The sequence below is a fragment of the Nicotiana sylvestris genome, chromosome 4 (genome assembly GCF_000393655.2).
Source record: "Nicotiana sylvestris chromosome 4, ASM39365v2, whole genome shotgun sequence".
In the NCBI taxonomy this organism is placed as follows: Eukaryota; Viridiplantae; Streptophyta; class Magnoliopsida; order Solanales; family Solanaceae; genus Nicotiana; species Nicotiana sylvestris.
Genome location: NC_091060.1, coordinates 125,525,812 through 125,550,887, shown reverse-complemented (window position 1 = coordinate 125,550,887; position 25,076 = coordinate 125,525,812). Strand labels below are relative to the sequence as shown.

At 35.8% G+C, this 25,076-nt stretch overlaps 3 protein-coding genes across 4 annotated transcripts; 1 reads left to right on the top strand and 2 right to left on the bottom strand.

Annotated features, from left to right (window-relative positions):
• The first annotated feature begins 5,904 nt into the window (after positions 1-5,904).
• On the top strand, positions 5,905-14,972 carry LOC104214519 (probable helicase MAGATAMA 3). 2 transcript variants are annotated; one of them, XR_707929.2, is made up of 9 exons: positions 5,905-6,101; positions 7,283-9,004; positions 10,224-10,403; positions 10,803-10,898; positions 10,997-11,159; positions 11,234-11,366; positions 11,446-13,209; positions 13,344-14,204; positions 14,283-14,972. XR_707929.2 is itself a non-coding variant. In XM_009764200.2 (8 exons), the coding sequence occupies exons 2-8, from the start codon at positions 7,624-7,626 to the stop codon at positions 13,758-13,760; spliced, it is 4,134 nt and encodes a 1,377-aa protein (XP_009762502.1). In that variant the 5' UTR covers positions 5,905-6,101; positions 7,283-7,623; the 3' UTR covers positions 13,761-14,972. The 2 variants fall into 2 exon arrangements, 1 of the variants encoding a protein (XP_009762502.1); XM_009764200.2 differs by having other exon boundaries at positions 13,344-14,972.
• Positions 14,973-22,068: 7,096 nt separating this feature from the next.
• Positions 22,069-23,053, bottom strand: LOC138890122 (uncharacterized). The gene is made up of 2 exons (XM_070173481.1): positions 22,865-23,053; positions 22,069-22,512 (listed from the first exon to the last, which is right to left on the bottom strand). The coding sequence occupies exons 1-2, from the start codon at positions 23,051-23,053 to the stop codon at positions 22,069-22,071; spliced, it is 633 nt and encodes a 210-aa protein (XP_070029582.1).
• Positions 23,054-23,180: 127 nt separating this feature from the next.
• LOC138890121 (uncharacterized) lies at positions 23,181-24,789 on the bottom strand. The gene is made up of 5 exons (XM_070173480.1): positions 24,666-24,789; positions 24,180-24,384; positions 24,064-24,078; positions 23,408-23,958; positions 23,181-23,236 (listed from the first exon to the last, which is right to left on the bottom strand). The coding sequence occupies exons 1-5, from the start codon at positions 24,787-24,789 to the stop codon at positions 23,181-23,183; spliced, it is 951 nt and encodes a 316-aa protein (XP_070029581.1).
• Positions 24,790-25,076: the final 287 nt, after the last annotated feature.

Here is a 25,076-nt window from a genome sequence, read left to right as displayed (position 1 = left end):
AATGAACACAGAGGAGTCTGAGACTAGGTGCATTTAGAAGAGATGGAATGCTGCCCTGGCAGTAGAATAAGGGTGTAATTGTGATAGATAAGAGGATGATGCTTAGGCCTTTGATTGAGTAATGATTTAACGAGAAAGGGATTTCATTAATTGCACGGGATTAGAATACCCCCATAAGATGAATCGCGTTGGGATGCAATGAAATATGGTTATTGAAGTATAGTATTATCCCTAGGTGGATCAGGAAAATCACTTCAGATGTTCCCCAATAAGATGTGAGCCCTAGTGACAGTGTATTACGTAAGAGGTTGCAAGTTATCAGTGATAGATTATAGATCAACATTAAGGTGAATAAACAATAGATGGGTACAAGTTCCAAAGTATGAGATGAGATTTGTTTGTTATTCTTAAGATGAATAAAAATGAGGAAGCACTAAAGGACTTAGATTTATACATATAGGATAAGCAGCGAGAGAGTAACCTGGAGTTGGGTAGCAAGCCTCGGTAATTATAAAACGAAGTAAGTTTTATGGTATAGTATAACCTGCCTAGATGTAGTAAATCCATAGAGGAAAAAGAGAAGACGAGTCACAAGGCGCTCATACAAGGACACAGTCGTACATACTGCATGACATAAGGTAGCAAATGTTACGATGTTGGAAGAATTCCAACCACATGTCATGGCGTGACAAAGAGGCCTACAAGGGGGGAATGCCCAAGCATTTGGATTTATTCACAAAACAGTTGCTTAGATAGAAAGATGAGCATTAAAGTATTTGTAAGAGCCATAGTTTATGAAAGTGATAAGCGCATCAGTCAACATTCGAGGACGAATGTTCCAAAGGGGGAATGATGTTACACCCCAAGTTTTCATACGTGAGAGTACGTCGTAAGTCATTAATGTAAGCTCGGAAATGAGATTATATTTGGAAGCAAATAAAGTAAGTTAATCATGTTACCTTGGAGGTTACAAATATTTAAGATCATGAATAACGAGTACCAAGAGGGTTGGAAATCTTAGAAGCTAAACCAATTGAAGAAAATAAGTTTCGTCAAAAGTCGACAAGTTTGGAATGTTATAACATGTACTTTGGGGTGAGACTAGGGTTCTTAACATGATAAGGAGGTTATTCTATGAGTTATTTTAGTCGTATGATATTCATTTTCTACATTTTGAAGGCAAGCAAGTTGTGGAACAAGAGTTGGCAAAGGTCATCACAAGTTACATTCATAAATTTGCTGAAATTTAGGTCAAATGTATCTGAGAATTTCTCCAAATATACTTGGAATCATGGGGTGTTCTACCTACCAAATTGAAGGTCTACGAGTCTAGTTTCTAACACATTAAACCGTTCATCAATACGACATCGTAGTAGAGAGATATTCGCATTTTTGCGAGACCGCACAAGCAGCTCCCAATGGGACCCACTTAGGCGGTGGTTGACCTACTTCAATTTATAAACGATTTGGACGCCTATTTTTGCTCATTTTTCAACTAAAATTCATCTCCAAACTTCTCCTAACCCTCCTAAACATATACCACAAGGGTTTGAAGTGATTCCAAAGTGATTACACCATATTTCAACATCAAAACTTAGTTCTAGTGAAGAACAACACCTCTTTGAGGTTGTGTTGTCATTGAGGATTGTTGTGGGCTGTATTTGGATGAAATTCCAAGTTGTTGCTGCTGTCTAAGGTGAGTATAACAGCCTACTAATTGTGCTTAATCTTGCTTGTATGTTGGTTAAGTTGTTAGGATGATAAACTACAAGATAATACTTGGATTAGCTTAAGTCACTTCTATGGTGTTGTATTGCTATTAAGGGTTGTTGTAAACTGAATATAACTTGGATTTTGACTTGAAGTTACTGTATAAGGTATGTATATTGTGATCTTGCTTGTGCCTAAGGTTATCTTGATGTTGATTAAGTTAAATGGATGGGCTAGACATGAACTAGTGAATAAAGTTGCTAATTGAGGATAGTTGAAGTTGTGGATTATTTTCATTGTTATAAATATATGGTATAAGGCTGGAATCATTGATTAATGACTTCATTATCATATTAATGATACTTTTATGTTGAAGTAAGAAGTCTATAAGGATTGATAAGGGGTATACGGATTCCAATCGGAGCTTGCCGCTCGTCGTAATGTAGTTGTGACTTGTTGTTGTTATATGATGTCTTGATATTGATAATTATGTATTGATGGATTGCTCTGGTCATTGTTGTTTGTATATGGTATTGGAGGAGGCCGTTGTTACAAGGGAGATGCTGCCAAAATTTACGTAAACGAGCTACTAGCTTAAGTTATAGACTTAGCCTTTGCTCAGCACTGATTTTGAATCTCCTTATACTATGATAGATTGAGTTGACTTGTTTGAAGAGTTGCTTGGAAGGGATTAGGGACTCAACGGGTTTAAGGTATGTTAAGGCACTTTCTTCTTTCTTTTGGCATGATCTAAAGTGAAATGAATACGCTACTTCATAACGGATCTACTCCTAGCAACTAAGGTTGTCCATGTTGTTCTTTCCTTATAAAATTATTCTAAGCAAGCGTGTATGATCCTTGAATCCTACTAAGGTTCATATTGAGGGTATGGATGTCCATAGTGTTCTTAAGTCACTCCAAAAAGTTTAGAAGGTGATTCCATGAGTTGAGCATGCATTATATATAGTATCTATTTTACTCTACCGAGCCGCGCTATAGTCGGCCGGGTACGGCACCTATTGTGCAACCACTGATCAGTTGGGTTTACCGAGCTCCACGTGGCCGGGTACGATTCTACCGAACCTTATGATGGTCGGGTACGCTTTTACCGAGTCCTCTTTGAGGCCGGGTACGATATGATGATGATGATGCCCACAGAGGCGAATGTTTTAAAAAGTTTATGTATATATATGTATTATGCATTTCATATCAGTAACCCCAGAGGCACTCTGATGTTACAGGTTGTATCTCCTCCATCTCTCTCTTTATATTACTGTTCTTGTTTATGCTTTCCTGCCTAACATACTCGGTACTTTATTCGTACTGACGTCCCTTTTGCCTGGGGACGCTGCATTTCATGCCCGCAGGTCCCGATTGATAGGTTGACAGTCCTCCTAGTAGGCTATCAGCTCAGCGAAGGTGTTGGTGCACTCCACTTGCTCCGGAGTTGCCTATTTGGTCAGTATGCTTTGGATATGTATTGATTGATATGGCGGGGCCCTGTCCCGACCTTTATGATTTTATGTACTCTTAGAGGCTTGTAGACATATGTCAGGTGTATGGATAATTGTATGGCCTTGTCGGCCTATGTTTCGAGTTTACTAATGGTCATGTCGGCCTTATAGGCCCGTATGTCACATATATTAGTTTGTATATCATGTTGGGTCTTCATATGTTGAGTATTCCCTTATGTTTTATTCTTGTTATCTCATGACGGGTTTTCTGGCTCATTTACTCATGATAACATGATAAGAAAGATATGTTACGTTGGTACTCGGTTGAGTAAGGCACCGGGTGTCTGTCGCGACCCTTCGGTTTGGGTCGTGACAACCACATTAGTTTTGGCACTAATAATATAAAATAAATTTATACAAACATGTCATTTAAAAGGAAATTGCATATAAACATTTACGCTAAATATGAAAAAAAGCTTATATTATGTTAGAGCAAATCAAATTACACTAAATGTCTAAATTTTTACACCAACAATATATATAGCTAAAACAAAAATAACTGGCATGTGTCTATAGTATAGCTCCATTAATTAAAATAGATTGATGTTTTGGTGAGGGAAAGTTGGAAATTCAAATATGAGCTTTTTCTCTTCATACCAAACTATTATGGTAATTTTTTCAAAATTTCCAATAATATTATCCTAAATTTTCAATTCTAAAAGATCTTACCTATTTTCTCTGGATACTTTAATGTATTTTATTAATCTAGTTAATAATATACCAAAAAATGAATACTGTATAGGATTTCAAAAAAGAATCTTATACTTATTTAGTTTGCTTATCTTTTGGTGAAGCTAGTTTGGAAGAAAGATGTGCTATCACCAAATATAATATAATATTAGTTCAAGAATTAAGTTATTGTAACTTTGTGTGCCTTCTTGCTAAAAGATGATGTATTAATAACAAAAGGACAATTTGGAAGGACAATGACAACAATTTTTCTTAGGCGTGTTTAAGCTATCGAACAAAATATAAAATACGCAAAAAGACTTTAGACACAAAATTACGTACAACTTCATTTATGAAAAGAAGTTGGCATAACTTGTTTACACCATTTCGGTATTAAACATATATCTAGGTTAAATATGTCAATATTAATTATACACAAATAATATAAAATATATTTACATAATCGTGTTATCCAAAAAATTTGTATATAAACATATACACTACAATATGGAAAAAAGAGAATTTATATTATGTTAGAGCGCCAAATTAATTAAATTACATTGAGAATGTAAAAATTGTACACCATCAACTCATAAAACGAAAATAAAAATAATGACATGTGTCCATAATAACTCTATTAATATGCATTAGTTTTTGTTGTGAAGAGACATATTTGAGTTTTTTTCTCACACTACCTAACTATTCCATCATCATTTTTTCGGGATTTCCAACAAGATTATCTTAACTTTCGATAGATTTTTCAATTCTTAAAAGATCTTACCTATTTTCTCTAGGAAGCGTTAATCTTTTTTATTTATTTATACTAAATCTAGTTAACAACATATCATAAAAGATGAATGTTGTAGAATTTTCAACAAAAAGAATTTTATATTTATTTAATTTTCTTATCTTCTCGTGAAGCTATTTTGAAAGTAGCTATCAGGTAATATAATATTATACTAGTTTAAAGGATCACACAAGGAAATTTTTTGAATGACAATCTAAGTGTGACAAATTGTCTTAGGAGCTTTTAAGCTATCGAACAAAATATAGATTACACACAAACACGCAAAAAATTTATAACCTAAGATTACTTTCAACTTCATTTATGAAGAGAAGGTAACCGTGTTTGTACCATTTGATATTAAACGTTTAGGTTAAAGTTAGGGCTTGCGTTGTATGCACAAATTATATAAACATATTTATGTAATCATGTCAAATAGCATATAGACATCTATATTATAGAATATGAAAATTATATTATATCAGAACGAATCGAATTACACGAAATATGTACGATATTTACGCGATTAATGCATAAAATTAAAACAACATCATGTGTCCACATTTACCTTATCAATATAGTACTGATATTTTGATGAGTGGCAAATAAGAAAATCATATGAGCTTTTCCCCACCCTACCAAACTACCCCATCATAATATTTCCAAAATTATCCAACAATATTATCCCAATTTACCATAGATTTCCCAATTCTTAAAGATCTTACCTATTTTCTCTAGGAAAATCTAGTCTTTTTTATTAATCTAGTTAATAACATAACAAAAAAGGAAAAGAAATCAAAGGAGCCAAAAAACTAATCCCAAAGGAAACTCACTACTACGACAAAACTGATCATTTCTTTTCTTTTTTTGTAAAGGCCAATAAAAATCAAAATTTGAACATGAGTCTCGTTTACATGTACGCCTGTTAAACGGATCTGGACAGATCATCATGCAAAAGCCTTCCAAATGTCATATTTACCCTCCAACCTTTACCCCCAAGCTCCACCCTCCAATCTGGTATTCTCGTCATTTCACTAACGTAAATAAGCTAAAATTGAAGGGCAATTGCGTACATATAATAGTTCTTTTAAATAAAAAAGTGACGCCGTCGGATTAAGTATTAGTCGGAAATTTAAATAAACGGTGATCGGCGTTAAGTCCGGCCGGGCACATGGGCCCTTGTATTTTCCTATAAATAGCCCCCTCCCCACTCTTCTTTTTTCACTAGCATTCGTTCTCTCTCCCCTCTCTCTCTAAAACTCTGTCTCTCTCGACAGCTCTCTCTACAAATACAAAGCACACCACCAACTATAGAAAACTTAAGAGAAATTTATTTATTATTATTCTATTATTAAAATTTGTTTATTATTTTAATTGTTTTTTTCTTCTTTGACTCTTTCTAGATTTCGTGGTGCTGTTTTGAGGTACTTTTCCCCTCTCTCTCGCTCTCTCACACACACTCTTTCTCTCTCCACACAGTTTGATTACTAATTAAATTAAATTATAAAGTAAATAAAAATAGATCGAAATAATATATAGAAATAATAGATCGAAATAGAGACTAATGGCTTTGATCTGGGGTTGAATGAATATGATGAATTTGGGAATTTCTATGGTAAATGGACTAATGGGTGATATTAATTAATTTGTATAATAATTTTTTTGATTGGTTGTTAGATTCTTGGAAACCCTAACTAATTGGGAATTTGTAAAGATTGAATCTTGTTTGATGGCTTCTTTTGGAGAATCTTGGCTGGTAGAGGGTCAATCTGGTACTAATCTGAAAGGGGTGCTAGGGGTGATTTAGTTGGGTAATTAGTTGTTAGCTGTATTGTTGTTTATTTATTTTTTGTGTACTGAGTGCTGTTTTGTTCACATTGGTTGGATTTGTTATTGATGCATCATTTATATTCTGCTGTAGTGGGTAGCTATTTATGCCATTACTTAATTGTATATTTTAATATGTGGGGATGGAAAGCTAGGAGTGTTTATGTGTTATTGGAGCTATTTGATGAGTTTGTATCGGTGGATGTGGGTCGGTCGATTAATAGAGGTGAAAGATTGAGGATAGGGTCTCTTAGATATTGTTTTTATTGGGGGAATATGGTTTTATCTTATCTATGAAGTCATAGATATCTTGTAGTGCTATCAAAGAATGTAAACACACATTTTTTTGATGTATTAGGATATAGATAATTTACTAAATGAAAAGTCACGTGTGTAATAAATTTGAGAAGAACTCGTACTTCTTTCGATGGAATTTGTGTAATTGATCTTGATTTCCAGCTTTCCTGTCTTCTTAGCCTTGTAGCTGTTTTTTTAGAAGGGCCCGTAGTTGCTTTTTCTGTGTATTTGGTTGTTGAGGCTAATCTGTAATTGCTAGCGTGGTGTTTATTTCCAGGGCTTGAGCTTGGTGTTGAATTTTCAGTGTCTTCTGAGTTTTCTTTATTATTTGGTTGATTTTGAAGCAGTTAATCTTTGTGATAATGTAACATCAATAAGATTTAAGAATTTAACACATAGCTTATGTTTACTTTTTTCTTTTGATTTTCCTTTTTCTCCTGCAAGCAGAATTGCTGATTAAGATATTAATTTGATCATGCAGGCTGTAGCTATACGTTCCTGATTTATGATACTGCATCTGTAGCTGTGAGTGCTGACCGCTAAAGCACTTCATTTGCTTCATGTTTAGTATTCCAATTAGACGAGGATGATGTAAATCTTATGTACTTGGCTGGATTGCAAACCAAAGTGTTTGATGCTGTGACTTTTTTCCTTTAATCAAGTTTGTTGCTTTCCCCAAATTGCAGAGTATTTCTTGCTTTTAATGTTCTGTGGGGAATAAAGAAGTTAGAATATTTGCCCATAGCCCTTTGAGAATTAAATATTAGCGAGACGTGGTGGTATAAGCTTCTTTTGTTCAGTGTATATGCAATTATATTTGAGATGGGTTCTAAAGGAAGGCTGTTGTTTGATCTTAATGAACCCCCTTCTGAGGATGACCAGAACAATGATGGTGTCCTCTGTTTCCAGCCTCAGAGAGCAGTCCCCTCTTCTAGTACCAAGACTTCTGAGTTTTTGGCATCCTCTGTTGATCCTCCGGGGATAGTAAACAATCATGCTTTTTCCCATGCTTCTTCTGTTTCAGGTTTTCAGCCCTTTGTACGGTTGAAAGGTGCAGAGGCATCTAGAGCTCCTGAGGAACAGAAGAGTGCTGGGGCCTCAACTTCCAGTGGTGCTTCATTGTCTAAATCAAGTCAGGAACATGTATTGAAGGCTGTGCTCCAGCCAGATCTGAACTCTCTCGATATGCAAACTGCTGAAAAGGAAGAAGGTGAATGGTCTGATGCAGAGGGTTCAACAGATGCATATAAAAATTTGGGGATCAATGATAAGTTGAATACTGATGTTGATAAAGCTACGCATGAGAAATCAGCAGTTGAGCCGGTGAGTAATAGTGATAAAGTTGGCTCTGCTGATAATGCTTCTCAGGATAATGAGAAACGGAATGGTGAAATTTCCAATATTTCTTCTTTAGAATTAGATCCAGATACAAATGATAGGAAAAGTAATAGTAGCAGAAATTCTGAAACCAGTAATAAAGCTGATATCGCCATGGATGGTCAGGAGGATTCTGGCCAGGTGCCAAAGCATAGAGAGATTAGAGGTGCAGAGGCAATTCATGCATTAAAGTGTGCTAACAATTTTGGTAAGCGCCCTAAGATTGACCAACAAAAGGAAGCAATGTTGGGAAAAAAGCGCAGTAGGCAGACCATGTTTCTTGATTTGGAAGACGTTAAGCAGGCAGGTTCAATAAAAAGTACTACTAGACGGCAAAATTTTCCAGCACCTATTACTCGTATTGTGAAAGAGTCTCGTACCATTCCTCCACCTGCTGAAAAGAATGGGGAAAAGCACAGTCAGCAACTTGTCAAAGATATAAAACCAATTGAATCAACTAATGAAGGCAACTATCCTATGGAATCTAATGATTCTAAATCTGAATCAAGTGCTGATGTGAACCTAGCACCTCTAGGTCGTCCAAGACGGATGAATAGTTCGATTGACCTCACATCTGAGGCTCAAACATCACCTATGCCTAGACTGAGTTCTTCGAAACATCCCACAGATCTGAGACAAGGTAGAAATTCACAGGTCCCTGGTAGGAAGCAGCCTGCTCTGACAAGTCAAAGTTCCATGGATCCAAAATTTGGAGCCAAAAAACCTCCGTCCAAGAAGCAACCTATAGTAAGTAGCCAGTCCCAAGATACATCTGTGGAACGTCTTATTCGGGAGGTGACGAACGAGAAGTTTTGGCAACATCCAGGTATTTTCCAGTTCCACTTGCATTATTATTATCATCATTGTGGGTTATTACTGTGACTGTATCAGCACGGCTTCATGAATTTTTTCTATCTCGAACTTTTTATTCTTTTCTGTGCTTGTAAGCAATGTGACATAGCTTATGAACCTTTCCCTGATGATTCTTTTTTGGGTGGGGTGAGGGTGGGGGGTGGGGGTATGTCCAGTTTTCTAATTGGAGAAAGGCTCCAAATTAGGTTTTAATAATGAGCATTGGTCTTGCTGTGCCTAGTAAGGATAGTGATATGGTAGATAAGCATTTATGTTGTTGTAGATGTTTAGTTATTTCTCTTGTTAGAGATTAAGGATCAGAACTTGCATTTCCCTAGAATATTGTTAGAATGAGTGATGTGCAGATTTCTCACCTTTTCTTGTGCTCTGTTCGTGTTGTCAGATAATATGAAATCCATTTCTTTTAGGATTTACTTCAAAGAAGCAAGTATGTGTTCTTGCTCAGCTGGTCATTCAAGATTTGGTTAATCCTTTAAACTTCTTTTATGTTGTATTTTTCATTTTTCTGAGAATCTGAGTGGCCGGACCACACATCAGCTGAACATTTTCACATCTCTCTCTCTCTCTCTCTCTCTGTCTTGTATGATATGTGAGTTTCTCTATGAAGGTGTATGTTTATTAAATGATATATGCTTTGTACTGCCACTTTCTTCTAGGTTGGTATAGTGACCTATATATAGCATCCAGTTTTATGGAATGCTTGGTGAGTCAGGATTTACCGTTTTAGCTTATTGAGTGGTGGTGTTTGTATTACTCAGGCCCATGCATACCAAAGGGGATCCTCCAGCTTCATCTGGTGGGCATCTCAATCATCAGGATAGCTTGTGGGATGGAAGAATTTTTTGTCATCTCAAAGTTAGCTATATGATTTTTAGTGTTTTTTTCATGATCTCCATGGCTAACCTGTTCACATGTATCAGGAGAAAACACTGAATACATTTTTGTGTTAGCTATTTTTTATTTTTATTTTTAAAATGTGCTCTGATTTGCTCCTTTGAAGTGTCGTATTAGGCATGTTAGTAGTGAGTAGTGACTAGCATTGTACAGCTCCTTGAGTCTCATAGGGCTCATCTTTTTTCAATTTCTTATTTGCCTTGTGTCAAAAAGTGTTGTGGTGCATGAAGTGCCGTCATATGGTTTATTATTAAGGAGTGAACTTCTCTTCATATCAGATGAAACGGAGCTTCAGTGTGTTCCTGGTCACTTTGAATCTGAGGAAGAGTATGTTAAAGTGTTTGAACCTTTGCTCTTTGAGGAATGCCGGGCACAGCTGTACAGTACTTGGGAGGAGATGGCTGAATCAGGAACCCATGTGAAGGTCCATGTTAAAAACATTGAACGGCGAGAAAGAGGTATGTTAAGGCAACTTTATTTATACATTTATTTTGTTTTATTCTTTAACTCGGATATGAGGGACAACTTTTTTTAAATACCAAATCCATATTTGGGAAGCTATTCAACTTTTTAATGTCGCGTCTTTGCTTTTGAGCTACTCTGCAGGTTTGTTTTTTCATTTCAATCTCTAGGATTTCCTAGTTTCCCGTGTATCAAGCGAGACAAGATTTTACTGTATCAAGGATAACATAAGTGTTTGATTGGTCCATACATATAGGTTACTCTTAGAAAGGCTCCCTTCCTAATGAAAGAAAACACACACATACAAGAGAAATTCAAAGAGTGGAAGCTGTGGTCGGCCTAGCTGGAATTCTTTTCCTACCTATCTAATCGGCACTGCATTTTCTTCTCCACAGGATGGTACGATGTAATCCTTATTCCAGAATGTGAGTGGAAGTGGTCATTCAAAGAGGGAGATGTTGCAGTTCTCTCAACTCCACGTCCTGGGTCAGGTTGGTATTATAACATTTTGTTGGAGTGTATGTCAAATTTTCTGCGTTTCTTCTTCTTAATTTTAGTATGACTTCTAAACTTTGTATCGACGAAGCAGTCCGATCACGGAGAAGCGGAACCTCAACAGTTGGGGATGAAGAGCAGCCTGAAATAACTGGTCGTGTGGCTGGTACCGTGAGACGACACATACCTATTGATACTCGAGATGCTACCGGGGCCATCCTGCACTTCTATGTTGGAGATCCGTTTGACACCAACAGGTTAGTGACTAGGCTTTTAACTGCTTCCACCTTCCTTGAGTAATGAGCTAACAGTTTGGTATTTGTTCTTTCAGCAATATTGATAGTGATCACATACTGCGGAAACTACAACCAAGAGGCATCTGGTTTCTGACTGTTCTGGGTTCTCTAGCAACGACCCAACGAGAGTATGTTGCTTTACATGCATTTCGGCGTCTTAATCTGCAGGTTATATCTAAACCTAGCTCTTGCCCAGGATGCTTCTTCTGCTATCTGTTTGAATAACGAACTATGGTCTTCTGTGCAGATGCAAAATGCAATTCTTCAGCCAAGTCCGGAGCACTTCCCGAAATATGAAGAGCAGACACCTGCAATGCCCGACTGCTTTACGCCAAACTTTGTTGATCACTTGCACAGGACATTCAATGGCCCGCAGCTGGGAGCAATCCAATGGGCTGCAACACATACAGCTGCTGGAACTAATGGTATGACAAAGAGGCAAGATCCCTGGCCTTTTACTCTAGTTCAGGGGCCACCTGGTACAGGTAAAACACACACTGTGTGGGGAATGCTGAACGTCATCCATCTTGTTCAGTATCAGCACTATTACACAGCATTGCTCAAGAAACTTGCTCCTGAAAGCTATAAGCAGAATAATGAGAGTAACTCAGATAATGTTGCTACTGGATCCATTGATGAAGTCCTGCTAAGCATGGACCAGAATCTCTTCAGAACCCTCCCAAAGCTATGCCCAAAACCTAGAATGCTTGTCTGCGCTCCTTCAAATGCCGCAACCGACGAGCTTCTTGCACGTGTTCTTGATCGTGGATTCATCGATGGCGAGATGAAAGTTTATCGGCCTGATGTTGCACGAGTCGGGGTGGATTCCCAAACGCGTGCTGCCCAAGCAGTCTCTGTAGAGCGGAGAACTGAACAGCTTTTGATGAAGAGTCGTGATGAAGTTTATGGGTGGATGCACCAGTTGAGAGCTCGTGAAGCTCAGTTGTCTCAGCAGATAGCTGGCCTTCAAAGAGAACTAACAGTTGCTGCTGCTGCTGGTCGTTCACAGGGATCTGTCGGAGTTGACCCTGATGTTCTTATGGCTAGGGACCAAAACCGAGATTCTCTATTGCAGAACCTTGCGGCAGTGGTTGAGAATAGAGATAAAATATTGGTGGAAATGTCCCGCCTTCTGATTTTGGAAAGTAGGTTCCGTGGTGGTAACAATTTCAACATGGAGGAAGCTCGTGCTAGTCTGGAGGCTAGTTTTGCCAATGAAGCTGAAATTGTTTTCACTACTGTCTCAAGTAGTGGGAGGAAATTGTTCTCTCGTCTCACCCATGGTTTTGACATGGTAGTCATTGACGAAGCAGCCCAAGCCAGTGAAGTAGCAGTCCTTCCTCCTCTTTCTCTTGGTGCAGCACGGTGTGTTCTTGTTGGGGATCCGCAGCAGCTTCCTGCTACTGTTATCAGCAAAGCAGCCGGAACTTTGATGTACAGTAGAAGTCTCTTTGAGAGGTTTCAGCAAGCAGGCTGCCCAACTATGTTATTATCAGTGCAGTACAGGATGCATCCTCAAATTAGGGATTTTCCATCTAGGTACTTTTATCAAGGTCGCCTTACAGATAGTGAAAGTGTTGCTAATCTGCCTGATGAAAGTTATTACAAGGATCCTTTACTAAAGCCTTACATCTTTTATGACATTACACATGGTCGAGAATCACATAGAGGTGGATCTGTTTCATATCAGAATACCCACGAAGCGCAGTTCTGTCTTCGTTTGTATGAGCATCTTCAAAAAACTTGTAAATCTGCTGGTGTTGGGAAAGTTACTGTAGGTATAATCACTCCTTACAAGCTGCAACTTAAATGCCTTCAACGGGAATTCGCGGATGTTTTAAATTCTGAAGAAGGAAAAGACATCTACATAAATACTGTGGATGCTTTCCAGGGTCAAGAGCGTGATGTTATTATAATGTCATGTGTGCGTGCCTCAAACCATGGGGTAGGGTTTGTTGCAGATATACGGCGAATGAACGTTGCTCTTACTCGTGCAAGAAGAGCTCTTTGGGTATGTTATTTCGGTCTCCATTTATGCACATAATTCATATCCTCTATGTGCAAAGCTGCTATGTACGAGTTAATAATAACTTACCCTTTATTGTTTTTTTATGGGTAACTTACCCTTTATTGTTCTCTTTACAGGTAATGGGAAATGCCAATGCTCTGGTGAAATCAGAAGATTGGGCTGCATTGATTGCTGATGCCAAAACCAGAAAATGTTACATGGACATGGATTCTTTGCCTAAAGAGTTCTTGCTACCCAGGTCAGCTTCTCATGCTCCTCCACCGACCAAGATGGCTAATAATAGAGGTTACAGATCTTCCTTACGGCACAGAATATATGATACACACATGGAGTCCAGGTCAGGAACACCTTCAGAAGATGATGAAAAGCCAAATGCGTTACAGGTAAGAAATGGGAGTTATAGGTCTTCCAAGCCATCACAAGAGAACTCATTGGATGATTTTGATCAATCTGCTGATAAATTTAGAGATTCCTGGCAATATGGCATACAGAGGAGGCAAAATACAGCTGGAATTGGGAGAAGAGATCTGTAGCTGATGCCCGTGAATGTGTGCCATGCATCATGGGGACCAACCATTTTAGTTCCTGATGTTATGACTTGCTCCTGGCTGGGAGACTGGTTGATGGCATAGCTATGCATGCTGATCGTATGTGCAGAGTATGGTTTATTGAAAGGACTTCTTGGTGATGCGAGAATGGAAGACTATGGCAGTAAGGAAGCATTTCTGCTCCTATAGACTTGCTCCTCCTGGCTTGGACAGCTCTTGATGACGCAGCTGGTCCAGCTGGTCTTGTTTGCAGAATATGGTTTGAGGAAGGGAATTCTTGTTGATGAAGAGAATGGAAGGCTATGCTGCAACAGAGAGATATCCTGGTGGATTATGGTGGTACTTGGAAGATTTTAACAATTTGATGGGATTTTGAGCAATGGGGGCTCCCAGTCGTGGCTGAAGTTCTTTTGCTGATAGATTGTAAAGGTACTTGTTTGAAACTTATGATGACTTGAAATTCTTGACTATATAGGTACAACATTCTCATTTCTTTGAGATTTTCAGACAGAGCACTTAGCAACTTGTCATCAAAGCCTCCGTTGGGACAGAGAAGAAAGTTTATCCCAGCCAATGATCTTGGATACAGAGCCATTTGTGGCTTTAAAATGTGAATTCTTCTTGTCAGAACTAGTTACTGGTTATTTCTCTGTCAATGATGTATTACCATCGAGACTATCCCAAGAGTTGGAGCTCTGTTAAGTAGTATGTCTGACACTGGCGTCATTTGTGCCATGTTCTGAATTTGAGCAAGACAACTAGTCCATGGAATGAGGCCCGGGCATTAAGAGAACTGAGCTGACCGTGTGGGGAAATTGTTTCAGAAAGTTACTGAATTCATTTAAGGCTGAGCATGGAACTCCGGTGATATGGTAGCCTGTGAATTCCAACCATTACGAGCTGATGAACATGTCAGGATGCCGTATAGACTGAGAAGTGCTGTTATTTGGTTCCTAAATGTTGCTATGGAGGCCCTTGGCAGATCCTGGACTAGTTCTGTACATATTCTTGTCAAAAGCACAGTTCTTTTTATTAGGTTGTCTAATACTTAGGGATGTAGCAGAATTTCACATTTTTTTCCCTTCCCATAAGAAATTTTGAAGTTTATTTTTCATTTTTTCGCTGCGTTCTCCATGCTCGATCTATCTTTGTATGTTCACTACCTTGGGAATGAATGATATGTTTGTTGGTGATGTATGTGCATTCTTCGCTAGTAGTACTATATTCGGCGCCTGGCTGTATAGAAGGGTTCTGTTGGAGCACACCTTGATTGGTTAGCCTTAAAGGTTTAGCCCGAAGTCCTAACCCTAGTAATCTACAGGTCGCTCGCTAATCAATGAATTTTGAATTGTAATTTGTATGTATTAAAGTGCGGAGTTTGTTGTTTAATGAATTTTAAATTAATGAAGTTTGGGACATCTGTTTATCCTGATATCCAATAATTTGCCTTTTATACAATTTAAAGGTTCTAACATTTGTTGTTTTTTCTTACAACCTGGGCTTTATCATATATACACTATTCAACAGACTTCTTAGCAAATTCTATTTTCGCCTGTATTTAAAATAGTCCAGGTTTTTTAATATACTGCCGATTAATCACATCTATCAACGAAATTAAGAAAGTAGGATGGCCCTTTAAGTAAATTCTCTCAACTAGTAAGTAGCATTTTCTGCAAAATTCACCAATAATTGCTCTTAACTTCATGTACTAACTCTAAACTGGCATTGCTATTACTTAAACACAGTGGAAAAGTTTAATGTTTGCTAAAACTATTCCTAGAGTGGTTTGAGATTTTTTAAGAAAAACACAAACATAGTACTTACTATATAACATAGGATTTTAACAATTGACGGCAGCGAATATTAATAATGGGGGTATAATTTTGGTTAGCCATTACTAATCTTGACCAAACACGCGAACGCGAATCGGATATGACGATTACTTTGTGAATTATTTTTACTTTTTATGCTTCTTTCTTATCTTCTAAAAATTGTTATCTTTTATCTGTATTGATTTGTTTCGTAATCTTATGGATTTTTTTGGGTTAGATTTAATCATAACTCTTAAAGACTTTTCATACGCGAAGACTTGGGGGTTTGTGAAAATTTTAAGCGGAGGGTGGTTGATTTCATGACATTACCGGTCTATATGTGACTGCTATTTAAATGAGGACACACGAAATACTAGTCTCTTAGGCCCCATTTTGATTTGGTTTGAAAACAAAAAAAGTTCTAAAAATAATTGTGCGTGCTTGAATTTAGTATGGAAGAATTAGTTTTGACAAACTGTTGTGTTTACATTTGTGTTATAGCTATTTAAAAAATCACTAAATCCTAAAACATTTTAGGCACTGAAATTTGGTTTTTCAAAATAAATTTGGTATTAAACATCTCTTATATTACCATCAAAGTTTACAATCTGATAGTACTTGTGAGAGTTTTTCATGTTCAATGTTTTCACTATCTTCCTCCCATTCCCTCCCTTGATTCCTTATGTAATAAAAAAACATTTAAGAGAAAAAAACACGTTCCATATTTGGCATAAACCAAACCTATTGGTTTTGGGGTTTCATTTTTTGAATTTTTACATTCCTATGCCATATAGTAAACTATATTACCCTCAATGTTTAAGGTTTGATATAATTACATTTAGTATATCTAATTACCAACTATATACTATTATGTGTTTTAACCGTACATTAATGGTACCGTATATCCCTCCTATCATATTCCTCCAAATCCTCCACGTTTCTCTCTCCCAAACCCACACCCTCACCCACGTATTCCCCACACCCACATTTCTTTCCCATTATTTCCTCTGCTAAAACCATAGAAACATATGTAACCCCCACCATTAACGTCCAATTTCAAGCTTTTTCTTCTACAACTAGTCAAAATTAAAGTCAATTCTTCAAAGTTCATACACACATTTACCTTCAGCTTCAAATTTTCTCAATGAAGAAGAACAAACCTTCAAAGCACAACCCTAAAAAAGCTAGAGAAGCTGATATACCTTCTTTCGATTTGGGTGTATTATCACCACATTCACCCAAAAAGCATGGGAAATCTGCACATGCAATTGTAGATAAGAAGTATAGTCTTTCTCCGCGTCAAATCAGGGCTGAAGCTAGAACTAAACAAAAACATGATTTCGATGCTGGAGAATCTTCGAGACCAATCAAACAAGCGAAAAGGAAAGGAAAAGAGATAGTGTTCGATGATGATTTTGTAGAAGATGTGCCTATCAATAAACCTGGAAAGAAAGCGAAGGTGTCTCCCAGTTCAAAAACTCCCAAAAAGAAGAAAAATTCAAAAAAGCCCCTACTGTTAAATCTCCTAAAAATGTTCGAAAACAGTCATTGGTGAATGTAAGAATTTAGTAATTTCTTCACTAGTTATTTCGTTTGTTTTAGTTGTTAAAAATCTACATAATCTGTGTTTTTCTGCTTTGTAGATTATTTGTCTTCATTTTGAAGATTAATTGTAGCTATATTGATCTGTTTAAAATTGTAGATATTTTGTAGTTATTTTGTATATAAATTGCAAATGTGTCAATGTTCTTTAAGCACTGAATTAATATGAGATTATTTGTCTTCATTTTGAAGATTAATTGTAGCTTTATTGATCTGTTTAAAATTGTTGATATTTTGTATATTTTTTGTATTTATTTTGTAGATAAATTGCAAATGTATCTATGTTTATTAAGCACTGTATTAATGTGAGATTATTTATATTTTGTACAGAATGAACAGTTTTTTGCATCCCATAATGTTGATTATGGGGTGCTTAGATTCCAAACATTATGTGACTCTAGCATTCCTAGCCAAATTAAAGAGTTTTTGTCTCCAAATGGTTTGAAACTATTCGAGAAGACATGCTTTGGTTATTTACTGTCATTTCCCAATTTATGCATGCAAAATCAAGCTATTCATCTTCTTATGAAGTATGAATTGAATTCATCAGATGCTTTCTATTTTTCAGCTGAGTTAAAAGGTGAGAGGTTAAATTTTGGATTGAGAGAGTTTACATTAATAACTGGTCTTAGATGTCATACCGAGGTGACAGACTTTTGTTACACTACGAATTATGTCAGTAAGATAATGAACAGTTACTTTCCAAACAAGGTAAAAGTGGAGAAGACATACCTAAAACAGATTGTAACCAACAAAAGCTGGGTAAATGATAAGGATGCAGTAAAGTTATGTATTCTATATCTCATAGAATTCTTCATTTATCCTTTAGAGAAAGACCATATTAGGTTGGTAGATCATTTTAGGTTTTATTTGGTGGAAACCGGTCAGTACGAGACATACTCATGGGGTATTTAGTCTTACAGACAGTTGATTGAATCAGTTAGGCACAGGCTAAATCCTTTCGTTCATTCTTATCTCATTTGAGGATTACCACTAGCCATGAAAGTATAGTTGTATGAGTGTTGCTCCTCCGTCAACACTGATATAGCTACAAGGATTTCTAATTTAATCCCTCTCATACTTAACTGGTCAGCTAGTAAGGGTCAGATTTGGTTAGCTGCAATTGAAGACAGAATGATCAAGCCTGAATGGATGAAGGTAAATGGTTTTTATTTATGATTATACAATTTACCTACAAAATAACAATTTGTCTACATATTCTGCCTTAATCAAGCTAATTTATTTTTTTCTAATTCAGTTCACCAACATAAATGAATCACCTGAAGAGCTTTCAGTGATGTCTTTGCCTGATAAAGTTAAGTACATAATTGAAGAGGTTGAACATATTTCTGAGGATCCCAAAGTTGATGCTCCTCCATTGGAACCCAAAGAATCAATTGGAAAAGAGGACAAGGAGTCTATTCTTCATAAAATAATAAAGTCAAAAAAAGGTCTTGAGAAGGTAACATGTATTCCTAAACAGCATTGTGATGTACACATAATAGTGCATCTGTTCTTTAATGTATGTTAAGACATATTCTGAAGTTAACTATGTATTTTTTAATATGTAGGTCGATGAAAAGCTTGCAGATATTAGGAAAGATGTCTTTGAAGAACTAGGTAGCCTTCGAGTGCTAATAAATGTGTCAGTCAAGACTGTTTTGCAGGTGATAAACTGTCAAAATGATCAAGTTGATGCAAAGGTAACATTTGAATTTTATTCATATTAACAAAACTATTTATGTCACCTTTAAAATATATATCCTAACTAATATAAAACTTTCAGTTTGCTGGGAGTTCAACCAAAAATACTGACCAACCAAAAGACAAGAACAATCAGCAATTTCAGTTCACTAGTGGAGAACCAGCGCAGGCCAACACCAACAAAACAGGTATCTACAAAATAACTCCACTTTATCTACAATTATCTACAGAATATCTATAAAATATATACAATTTGTCTATATTATATATACAAAATATATACAAATAAATACATCATATTGGCACAACTCTACAGATTTATGTAGATCTTATAACACACCTATATATCTTCTTAAACTGTCAAGCCACTACTATCCAGTATGAATTAACATTTTTAATGAAAAAACAGAACATGTTGAAGGTGCACTTGGTGAAGAAAATCATCCAGCACGTGTTGATTTATATACACATTTTGAAGGTGCAGTTGATGAAGAGAATGCAGGTATGAAATTGTATTCAGAGATATTTGCTTTATGTTTCAATATTTTTACCATTCTATTAAGCTAGATGTACATGGTGTTACAGAGACGGAAGATATGCATGCACAATCTCCAATTCACGGAGTGACAGTAGCAGCTCAAAGAGAACAGCAGAATGAGGAAGATGACAATGTAGGTGAAGAGGCAGAGTATGTGAATGTAGGTGATTTAGAAGAATCCGGAGGTGAGAAGAAGGGGGTTACACTTGATGATTTCAAGCTGCTTGATAACTTCTCCCAGTTGGTTAAGTCCGACAAGCCTATACAAGATGAAACAATACTCGTGCATCAAGGTAGAACAAAGCAGTCGGGAAAGCATGCCCGATCACCATTTCTCCCTTTATACAGTTCTGGTGGCAGCACCTCGGTTGGACCTCAAATTTTTCACCTCAAGCACCCATTTACTACTGTTATTGGTCAAAATGTAGATCCTGGGTTGTTGGATCAATTCAACAAGTGGTTATACCATGGTACAGACACAGGTTCAAAGAGGTTAGTTTGCACAACTTGACACTTTTATTCTAGTATCATCTTTTACATATCCATTTTATTCAACAATTTTATTTTAATTTCTATTTGTTTATATAGGAGGAAGGCTCTGTATTCTATAAAGAACAACCAAATTAAGCCATGGTTAGATCTTGGAGTGGAAACGGTTGAAAAGAATGAGTGGTTCTTTTCCCTGGCACACCCCAGAGAAGTCCTCAATGACTTGGTAAGATTCAATGTATTTGATTTGTAGATATTTTGTAGATAATTTGTATTTTGATTGTAGATACTTTGTTTTCTGTTTGTAATGTAATTGTAGTTATTTTGTAGTTTGTGTAGATTATTTGAAGATAACTTGTAGTATAAATGCAATCTGTTTTTTTTTGCATCACATTGATGTTATAATGTATTACTTGAGAAAAAGAGGCAAGTATGACCCCCACAACAAGATCAGGTTTACTACAATAGTGTTCAAGACTATGATTGAACAAATTTATGAAAAGTTCCAAAATTCTCCTCAAGAAAAGAAGTTTTCTATTATCAAACCCCAGGACGTTGTAGCAGAATATATATTGGGGTATAGACTACTCGCAAATATTGCATGGGATGAATTTAATTATGTCATCATGCCAGTCAACATTGCAGAAAAATCTGACTGGGCGTTAGTTATTTTTGACATTGCAGACAGGCAACTTTATGCATATGATTCCATGGTCTCTTCACGCAATCACTCTATTGTTGAATCTTGTGTCGACAAGTTTTATGTTATTATCCCTTTGTATTTGTCATGCACCGATTCTTATGGGAAGTGTAAAGACATCAACTTCAAGAATACAAAGGCATACATTAGAAAGCTGTTACCGACCCTCTTAACATTCAGTGGATTGTCGGAGAGATACCACAGCAAAAAGAAGGATCACTGTAATAGAAAACTTCTTTCTTTCTATACATTTAACCCTTTTTCTAATCGTTTGGTAAATATTGATATTTTTTTTATCTTTGCAGCGATTGTGGTGTATTTGTTGCTGCCTTTGCAGAGTATGTTAGTCTTGGAGAGTTATCAATTCCGGCAGAAGACCTTTCTGATATTAACCAACATCGTAGACGCTATGGAGCGCTACTTTGGGACAATGCTAGAAAGAAGCAGGAGCATGGGGAAATTAGTGAAAGTGAGGTGACAGACAAATTGGCAAGGAGAAAAGGTGCACCAGCTTTGAATGAGAAAAATACGAGTCTAGAGGAAGAAGAAGTAGTTGTAATATTTTCTATGGAACATGTAGTACAATTGTTTAGTTGATGCTAGTTTAGAAGAAAGATGGTAGATAAGTTTTTGAACAATATTGTTGTGTTTTAATTGTAGCAGACTTGCGCTACAATTATAGTAGCCTTTATTTTTTTTCTTATCCAGTATAGTAGTTCAAATGAAAATATTCTGTTGGTTTTATATTCACTTGTTGAATATTTATAGTACTTGATCTTCATTATTTTAGCATATAAATCCTTTCCAACTGAATTTTTATACAGTTATACTGTCAACACAAAAATATGTACTTATTTTGTTGTTTTTCTATAGATAAAGTGTAAAAATCAGTAACTAAACATTTTGTTGCTTTTACATTCAATTTGTTGAATGTAAACAGCACCTGATCTACATTATTTTTAGCATATAACTTCTTTTTAGCTGAATTATAATCTAGTTATTATGTCAGCTCTAGCTATTGTAGTTTTGTTGTAGTTGAATTTGTAGAAAATATTTAACAATGTGTTTTGTTGCTTTTATATTCATTTGTTGAATGTAAACAGTACTTGATCTACAATATTTTAGTATATAACTCTTTTCCTACTGATTTATAATGTAGTTATTATGTCAATTCCAGTTAATATATTTTTTTTGTAGTTGTATTGTAGATAAATTGCAAAAAAACATTAACAACTATGTAAAGGATGCTAGAGATAGTAAAAAAGTGGTATATTATATATATAGAAACTATTCATAAACAAATCACTCTATGAAAGTATTATCTCAATACAGAAAAATCCTAACTAACTACATTATGATCTTAAAAAACCTCAACAATTACACATCAAATTCTGTTATCCTGAACTCACCAACAATTTTTATGAAATATTCTGTTAACTACATAAAATTTTATTTCTTTTTGGGTGCATTCTTGCAAGATCTTTTGTTATGCCCTTCTCCTTCGCAGTTGCCACATGAAATCTTGTACTTCTTTGAATTTATTTCATCATATGTTTTGTATCTTTCTTTTTGAGGTCTTCCTGGCTGCCTTTTCCCTTCTGTAGGTGGATTTACTACTTCTTCAGATATATGTTGTGGCACATTCCATTTGCTTTCATCAGGCAGGGAATTTACTGGTATTTCATAAGTACGCAAGAGGTTCTTCCTTGTATAATAAAGAGAACAATATTGTTCAAAAGACTCATCCATGTGTCTTAAAGCAGCCAAAGCATATGGACATGGAAGTTCATTAAGCTGGAATTGCCCACAACTACATCTCTTGTTTTCAAGACAAACAATATAGCGCCTCACACCATCTAGTACTGTATAGATGTAGTCTGTTGAAGCCCTCACCTACAATTACATTACAAACAAAAAAATAATTCATATACGGTTAAATACAAAATATCTACAATATCTACATTGTCCTATATAAATTAATTTGATGCAATAAATGATCAGATCTTACTCTAAGCTTGTGCGATAATGTTTTGTTGTCATCCAACTCTTTGTTGAATTTAAACCCAAGGTATGTGAATGTAACCTTTGCTCTCAAATAACTTTTCCTTCGTCCAACGTTCAAGAATAGTCATCATATACTCTAATAGTTCTACTATCAACAACTCTCTTGCATATTTTGTTACAACATTCAACGACTCAGCAATGTTTGATGTCATAGCCAAGTTCTGTTCACCGTAGCATGTACTCGAGACCATCTATGGTAGCCAATATCGTATAAGTATGCTTTAACACGCGGGTCATTCTCTTCAATCTTTGACATCCTTTCATTAAATTCATCAAGCGTGTATGATCGTGTCGTGGCAAAGTACAATTCGCTTAACTTTAGATGACCCTTCTTGAACTTTGCCCTTATATTTGTCCAAATATGCCACATGTAAGAATAATGTGGCATGCCGGGATAAACAATAGATGTTGCCTTCAAGATACTCTCATTCCGATCCGACAACACACATATTTGGTTTTTCACCATATGTATGTTTTAATTGCTCAAAAAATCACTTTCATGATGCGTCATATTTTGAATCATCAACAACATATGCCAATGGTAATATGGTACCTACATTATGTGGCAAATAGCAATTAATTGGCTGCAGGAAAAATGCAGAGGAAGACATATACATACAAACTACAACTTTTCATCAATATATCTACAATAAATCTACAAGCACTACAAAAAACAGACAATCTACAATATTTTTACAAGATTTCTGCAATAAAACTACAATACCTGCTGCATCCATTATACTAGATGTTAGCATTATTCCCCTGTATGCTGACTTTAAAAAGGTCCCATCAACTACTACAACTGACCTACAATATTCCCAATCACTGATTGACGTACAAATCGCAACAAATGCATATAAGAAGCATTCATCTGCGGTCTTCTTATATTTAACTACAGATCCCGGATAAGTCTTCTCAAGAATATAAATATAACTTGATAATTTGCTGTAGGAGTCAGCAGGATGACCTATCAAAAACTGTAAAGTCTTTTCCTTTGCTCTCCAAGCTTGCATGTAGGTTAGATTCACACCATGTTCAGACAACATGCCAGTTTGTATGTCTTTTGGTGTGTAAATTGTCTTAGGATCTGAATATTTTGGAATAACCATGCTACCAACTACCATGACAGTAGGTTTGCCTTGTATGAATGTATTGTCCATTAAAGAGCATGTGTGCTGACTGTTGGAATTTCTGACCTTGAACATTGTAGAATCATTTATGCTAGTTGCCTTGAAGTGCCATGTACAGTTTTCACCAACACATAACAGCCAGTAGCTACAAAATAAATACAATTTAAACACTGGTTTAAAATGTAGATTAAAAAAAAGACTGTTTTAGCTTAAACGATCACATTATACAATTTACATACAACATAACTACAATTCATCTACAATACTGATAAACATTATCACAAGAAAAAACTGAAGAAGTAAAAAATTACAAATAAACTACAAATTTTAAAAAATAATGATCTTTGACCATTCATATGTTCATACCTTCTAGCACTAGATCTTTTAACCCTGAATTGGAACTTGTGCATGACAGAATAGTGCTTCATTGCAGTTGCAATTGTTTGCTTGTCTTGGTATACTTGTCGTACTTCAATAAAACTTGGTGTACTATCTGTTATTATTATACTTTTATATTCCTCTATAACGGGAGATGTTGACATATCAAGTAACTTTAATGTTCCAGACGAACCTACATGAGAAAAAAAGATAAATACTGTTATGAACAGTTTGTAGAAATTTTGTAGATAATTTGTAGAAACATTGAAATTTTGTATTTCATATTAATTTTTCAAATGATATGTAGTTTTATTGTAGAATAAATGTAGAAATTTTGTAGATATTGTGAAAATCCATACTGATATATATATATTGTTTTACTCTGACATTTAATTTATTTGTAGATAAAATGTAGATAAAGTGTAGGACATTGATATACAACCAGAATTTGATGGAAAATGTAATAGCACAAACCTGCAACTGTGTTCTCATTGGTGATACTCAATTCCATATTGAAATCGCGAACAGTTATACATAGCGGATATGATCCTAAGTTTTTGTTTTCCTTTTTCGTCTCCATGTATACACGAACACCCATATCGTTCCTAATTTCCATTGGAGGACAATGCTCGTTGATAATGTATTTGATTTCTATAATTTTTTCGGATGTATCAATCATTAATTGCTATGCTATTGTAGAAATCAATAGACTATAACTCGCATCCTCATCGACTACAATGCCATTGACCTGAAATTCTCTAAATCTCCCATAGCTATCCCAATTCCCATTCAGTTATAGCATAATTGAAATTTTGGACATAATTGCGTTTGTTGTAGAAGAATTATAGAAGATTTAGTCGTTTTTGATTTGTGAAATCAGAAAAA